The 6,605-nt window shown below is 33.3% G+C and overlaps 1 protein-coding gene across 1 annotated transcript in view; it reads left to right on the top strand.

Annotated features, from left to right (window-relative positions):
* The window catches only part of GXYLT1 (glucoside xylosyltransferase 1), a 27,105-nt gene extending 20,707 nt beyond the window's left edge, over positions 1 to 6,398 (top strand). The window contains exons 5-7 of the mRNA XM_009286235.2: positions 3,336 to 3,459; positions 3,769 to 3,941; positions 5,468 to 6,398. Of these exons, the coding sequence (XP_009284510.1) occupies positions 3,336 to 3,459; positions 3,769 to 3,941; positions 5,468 to 5,629 (459 nt within the window). The 3' untranslated portion in view covers positions 5,630 to 6,398. The remainder of the gene's footprint in view (positions 1 to 3,335; positions 3,460 to 3,768; positions 3,942 to 5,467) is intronic.
* Positions 6,399 to 6,605: the final 207 nt, after the last annotated feature.

Below are 6,605 nucleotides of genomic sequence, written 5' to 3'. Positions count from 1 at the left end.
CGATACGGTGTTTTAACAAAAAGTCCTAGACCAGTGAGGCTTTGTGAATAGAGAACAATTACTTTTGTCAAATTTATTAAGACACTTAGTTGTTGTGATGCCTGAGACGTGGGCAGTCATGGAAAGGAACGAGCTCTTAAAAAATCAAACAAGCCCCAAACAAAATAACTCCAGATAGTGTGTGCAAAGGAGTGGATCATGGGTATGCTTTAGACAAAAAAAGATCAAAGTTCAGAGAGTTTCTATGACCTAAGCCATTATACACTTTTTTTTACCGTTCAGTATTGCTTAAGTCTATAATTCAAAGAAATATGGTGAGCCTGTGCAAAAGCTAATTGCTTCTAAAAGGAAGGTTCCCATCTCTTACCAGCTGCTTTTCCTTGCTTTTCTTATTTACTTTGTCCTAGCCTCTGGTATTTGTTGGTCCCTTCTATGATTCAATTAAATTTGGTGGCAGTAGAAAAAAGAAATCCTTCTGCTGGATTAGTGAAGTAAATCAGCTCACAAAAACATCTAGTAAGTGTTAGCAGTACACTGTTAATGCAAGAACAGGAGAGTCATGTAACAAGAAAGGAGAGGGCTTGCTCTCATTTGGCATTAAGGAAATTTAAATTGGCCAACTGTTTGTGGGACGCAGCTGCAGTTTCTTTAGATATTGCTGTATGATTTGAGTATTTTTCCTCAACTTTATATTTTCCTACTAGGATTGAGAGAGGTATCACTACGTTGCTACAGGCTAAATGTGACAGCTTTTGTAAGTCTGACTTCAGCCTTGGCCAGGCAGAAGTCTTCTGGGACAGAAATCGGTAATGACCAAACTAATTAAAGCACAGCATCTAAACGAAAAAAACATTTAGGAGAATATCTTAATGTCCTTATGTATATTTTGTTCTTACACATTTTCTTCCACTCAAAAAAAAAAAAAGGAGTTTTGAGGGTTCATAAGAGCATGTCTGTATCAGCTTGATGGCATCACAGAAATGCCCACTACCATTGTGGGTTTTTTTTCCTTAAACCTCTTTAACCTTCTTTGCAACTTGTTGAATATTGGAGAGGAGGTTTATATTCTGGAAATCCTTAAGTTATCATAGAGTTATTTTTCTCATATTTACTTGAGTAACTTTTGAAAAGCAATTCTATCATCAATTTTAATTGAACTTGAGCGTTCTACTTCTCACGCTGTTTGACCTCACTACAAGTTACAGTAAAATTTTAAAGAAGGAGGTTGTATAGCTATTCAAATAGTTTCTCTTGCTCTGTGATTCCTATACTAGCTTCATTATACATCAGTATTAATAAATTAATTTTTCTATTTATGCAAAGGTTATTGAAATATTACAATTTCCAATTCTTAAATTTGATAGCACTGTTTGTCAAGTAGTATTGCTCCTAGACATCTGGCAATGTGATGTATGCTGTTACCTGCTTTGCATCTCCTTGGGATATACTCTGGATTTCACTGCTATTAAAACTATACAGTTAAATGAAAATTGTATGAAATAATGTCTTTAGGAATTTAAAGTAATATTTCTATGGATTGCTCTAAAACTTTATTTACTACTGTATTTTCTCTTATGATTATCCTGGTATCAGTGAACTAATTTAATTCTGTTTTTAATTCTTGGCACTGAGACTAAATTTAAACCTTAGGTCAATATTCTGTGGCTGGCAAAGTTCAGGTGAGGGAGTGATCTTTACATACTGTGATCCAGTCCGATTGATTTGCTTTTTGGAAGGCTCTAGCTTGGTGTTAAGCCTGTGTTTTCTTTTGTTTAATCACATTGCACTGAGCCTAATGATAATCCTTGCTAGAGAAGAATTCTCTTGTGCGTTTCTTATGCCTGCTCTCATCAAATACTTGCAAGCAATCATAGTCATAAATTTTTTAGGACAGAAGGGACTGTAATATTCCATTTGGCTTCTTACATAATATAAGCTATAGATCTTTTTTTTATTAATTCTTGTCTGAAATCTGATAGTATTTCTTTTTTTAGTTTTCAATTCTAAAAGCTCTCCATATTTGATAGCTGAAATGATTTGAGGAAAGACTAAAAACTGAACTACTAATTTTTGCACTTTCTAGTTTGTCAATGGAAAGCTCGGAGAAGAAAGTCTTTGATACTATAATTCTAATACTGAATATTATGCTCCTAGTAATCTTTTCTGTTTCTTAACGTGGTGCTTCTGTATACAGATCCCAACCCATACTGGAGTTCTAATTTAATGTGTTTTTTTGGCAACTTGGTTAAAAAGAATCAAGGGTACAATCCTGTACTTGTTTGGGAATTTTCTCTCTTTGGGACTTACTGTTATTCCATCCTCACTCTCCCAACTGAATAGAAGGTACAGAGTGAGCAGCCTTGTTCCTTTTCTGTTCTAGTTGAGCTTAAACGTGGTGCAAGGAAAAGAAATTAGAACATGTAACCTGTTACGCTGCAGATGGTAACCCCTTTGGTAATGTGGAATTCAGCGTAGGCCAACTTACTCCAAGTAGCACCTCCTCAGCTAAACCCTTAGAAGAACTCCTCCTCCTTTTCCTTTGAAGTGATTTTGCTAAATCAAGAATTTGGGAATTAAGTAACAGCTGTTGGTTTAGAGTCTTACTGCCTTTTGCTAGTGAAAAGTTGTGCCTTTGCTGTGGAAGTTCAAGTTCAGTAACTAAAAAAATTAGTTCAACTCAATGAAAAATCTGTTGAAAACCTTTGAAGGATTTCCATATTTTTGTACACTACTTTGTAGCCAATATTTTTTAGCTGTATGTTTGAACTATTTAATAATTAATTTTACATTGATCTGTTTTGAATTTTTGAAGTTAACTTTAAAACCTGTGTATATTATCGCTCTGTGATAAAGACAGAGAAATTGCATGAAGTATGAATATTTAAATAGTGCCCATCTACTTGCACGCATCACTTAAATGCAGTTTTTGTATTAGATCCTACTGCTGTATAAAAAAAACCTTGGCATTTAAGCACACATCACTTAAATGCAGTTTTTGTATTAGATCCTACTGCTGTATAAAAAAAACCTTGGTATTTAGAACTCTTGGTTTAAGATGTTTGAGGGAAATCTTGAAGACAAAAATTTAATGTGGCAGTTAAATAGGAGACGCATATAATTTTCCTTGTAAGATAATAATTGAGAAATAAAGCATATTGGAAATGTCCGTAACTATTTTCCTTAGATGTGCTCATTTGTTTAAAAGGAAGAAATCATCTATACATTTGAGATTTGTGACTTTGAAAAGCAAATTACTGCGATTCTCTAGGGCATTTCCTTCTTTATAGGTGTAATTGTCCTGACTCTGTGTTGTTTTGCTTTGGTTTGTTTAACAGAATGATATGACGCCAGTCCGGTTACAGTGGGGAGAAATTCTTATGCCACTGCTGAAGAAGTACAAGTTGAACATAACATGGGGTGATCAGGATCTATTGAACATTATGTTTTTTCACAATCCAGGTAAATCCACATTGATTCTAAGTCTAACATGACAAAGTTGATCTTTTCTCTGATGTTCAAAAATCCAGGAATATACTCTTTCAGCAGACTTTTCAGTGAAAGTATTCAAGGGACTTTTCACTTCCTTTGTTTTCTGAAAGTGTTTACTTTGAGAGACAGCATTGGAGCTTGCTAGAGTGTAATTAGCTGTTTCAAAACAATTGTACAGAAATTTATGAAACAGCCTTTAAGGAAAAAAAAAGAGAGAAGATTTATGTATTTCTGAAACAATTTTGATACTTAATCCAGAGTTCTCATTTTTCTGCACAGAAAGTCTTTATGTCTTTCCTTGCCAATGGAATTACCGGCCTGACCACTGCATCTATGGAAGCAATTGTAAGGAAGCTGAAGAAGAAGGGATATTTATTCTTCATGGAAACAGAGGTGTTTACCACGATGATAAACAACCGACTTTTAGGGCTGTCTATGAAGCAATAAAAAATGTAAGTGTTTTCAGCATTGTACTTGCGCAAAGTTTTTTTTTTTAATGTATTTTTATCTGCAGTGCTGCATGTATTTTGTAGGTTTTGTTGATGCTTACCTTGATTGCAACAAAGTAATTTTTTTCTCTTTTAAGTGTTGTTAAGTGTTTCACCAATTTTTCGTTTACTGCTTGGATAGAATTCCAGTGTATTCCTTTTGTGATGAGCACCTTTTGAAACATGGCGTAGACTATGTCTAGTTTAGGATTCTAAAACATTGCCTGTAGTTGTCAATGTCTATTTAAAAGCCTTTATTCTCATTCCTTTAATAAATACATCTAGTAAACTGTTTGTATGAGCATTTGGAGATCACCAGAAGCTTCATTTTTCTGGAGATTTTAGAATGCAGAAAAAAAACCCCTTCTTCCCAAAGCTTGTGTGTATTTACTGCAACATTTTAACATTTAATTGTAGCTAGATTTGGATTGTAGAAAATATTTTTTTATACTGTGTTTTGACCTTTTCTAGAGATTCAGTGCATTAATATGTTGCTGTTCCTTTAAATACTAAGCACAGTGACTTCTCTTCATTCTGCAAATAAGTCATCTAATAAACTATTTATCACTACATCAGTATACTCACTGAAGAGCTGTAAAATTTAGCACTGATGCACATTTTAATGTAGCAGGCTATTGTGTGTGTATAACCTTCAAAAATCAATAGTATATTTTAATGGTGCTTTATTACATGTCATATGGATATAAAAATGAAGAAAAGTACTTTTGGGGGTCTGAGAATACATTGCAGGGAAAGTGAATGCGTTTCCATAAAAATACAATTTCTTTGTTTCCTTTGAGCATTGTCAAAAACAGAAGAAAAAATTATTTCTTTTTATTTATGATCCCATTTGGTTTATGAATATGTCAGAGAAAGTGTGTAAAATGCTGTTGATTCAGTGGTAATAAGATGAACAAAATTACGTTACTTTGAAATGTTGTTTTAGCTTATCATTTGTTTATAAAAATATTGCACTGTTGAATTAATGACTTCTTTATTTCATGTCCATGTTAAACATAGTATGTGCTTGACCATCATTCAGTTTAATGAAACTTCAGAAATACCACTTTTCACACTGTTGTTTCATTATAATTTGCTAAGAATTGTATTCCTTAAAAGTTATATGTCATTCAAGAAAGTTACTGTTCAACAAACAAATAACCAGAAATCATTTTAGATCTGTACATTTTTAATTTAATAAGGTAATTTTAAATTTCCTCCTTGCCTCTCTGGATATGTTAATTTGCTTACTTTTTTTTTAAAAAACCCTCGCTTGTTAGACTTATTGAAAGCATTAGAGAATATTTCTGCTATTTAGAGGTGGCTTTCAAATATTGCGTTCAGAAGCTCTCCAAGTTCTTGAAAACATTTACTAAATCTATAGAAAGCAAATACGATGTTCAAAGGCATTTTTATAAAACTCTTTAATAACTCTGAATAATGACACTTCCATATTGACCTTAAATCTTCTTTTCTTAATCTGTTTACAGTATTCATTTGGAGATGATCTGGTTCATTCCCTGTTGCAGCCCCTAGAACTGGAATTACGGAAAACCATGCATACATACTGTGGAAGAGTATACAAAGTGTTCGTAAAGCAGCTAACAAAAAGCATAAGAGACTTGTATGCCAGAAGATCAAAGGGAAGGTGATTTTTACTCCAGGCTGTTAAATCAAGAGACTGAATTAACATACTGGTCGAAAGCTGCAAAAATTCTAATATGGCTTGAATCGGCTCTTAATGTGTCCAGATAAAAGTTTACTAGCATACTTAAAAATGAAGAAAATAGTCATGTAATGAAGAACAGGAACTTTTTTCTGCAAAGGTGACTTTTTGCTCTTTTGAAGTTTAATCACTGCTAATGTTTATCTTGGATCCGATGAGTTGGGTGTTACTGGCTTCTATGGTCAGTAGTTTTAGTCTGCATAATTCAGTTATCTAATGATCAAATGAACAAGGAAGAAATGAAGATGGCTCTACTTGGGAGTGTACCTCATATTGTCTAAAATTCTGTTAAACTGTGAATGTAGCAATAACTGAGTCAGCAGCACTAACCTCACTTTAAAGATGTGAGCCTTTATGTAAACAAAGTTGTTTACAAGTGCAGAAAATACTCTGTTTTCAAAGAAATGTGATATAATCGTTGACAATCTGTATGTGCCTTTATATGTTCATCTCTTACATGTTGAAGTACTGTTTTGACAATCTTGTTTCACTTATCTTAGATGTAAACTGCACACTATAAATACGATTTTCTGAGAAATGAATAACTAGTGTGTGATACTAGTTTTGTCTGGTAGATATGGAGACGTTTTGATATACAGCATTTGTTTCAACATTGTTGAGCCATCATGGCCAAAAGATAGAGCAGAGTTGAGGGGTTTTTTAGCAAAAATTCAGTTTGAAGTTGTCTGTCTTACAATACTTTTTAAAAATTACATGTCTTACAATGCTTTTTAAAAATTACATGGTTTTGCAGCTTTATAGGGCATTTCGGAAGTAGGAAAAAAAAAAAACCAGTGGAAAGCTGTTGCTGTTGTATTTCCTTACTAAGATATTACCTGATGATTATTATAGAGTATTTAGTGCCTAAAAGTGAAGAGCTGTAATAAGAGTTCTGATGCTTC

The sequence above is a fragment of the Aptenodytes forsteri genome, unplaced genomic scaffold (assembly GCF_000699145.1).
Source record: "Aptenodytes forsteri isolate BGI_AS27 unplaced genomic scaffold, ASM69914v1 Scaffold103, whole genome shotgun sequence".
In the NCBI taxonomy this organism is placed as follows: Eukaryota; Metazoa; Chordata; class Aves; order Sphenisciformes; family Spheniscidae; genus Aptenodytes; species Aptenodytes forsteri.
Note: the sequence above shows the minus strand (reverse complement) of the source record. Positions and strands in the feature narration are given on the sequence as shown.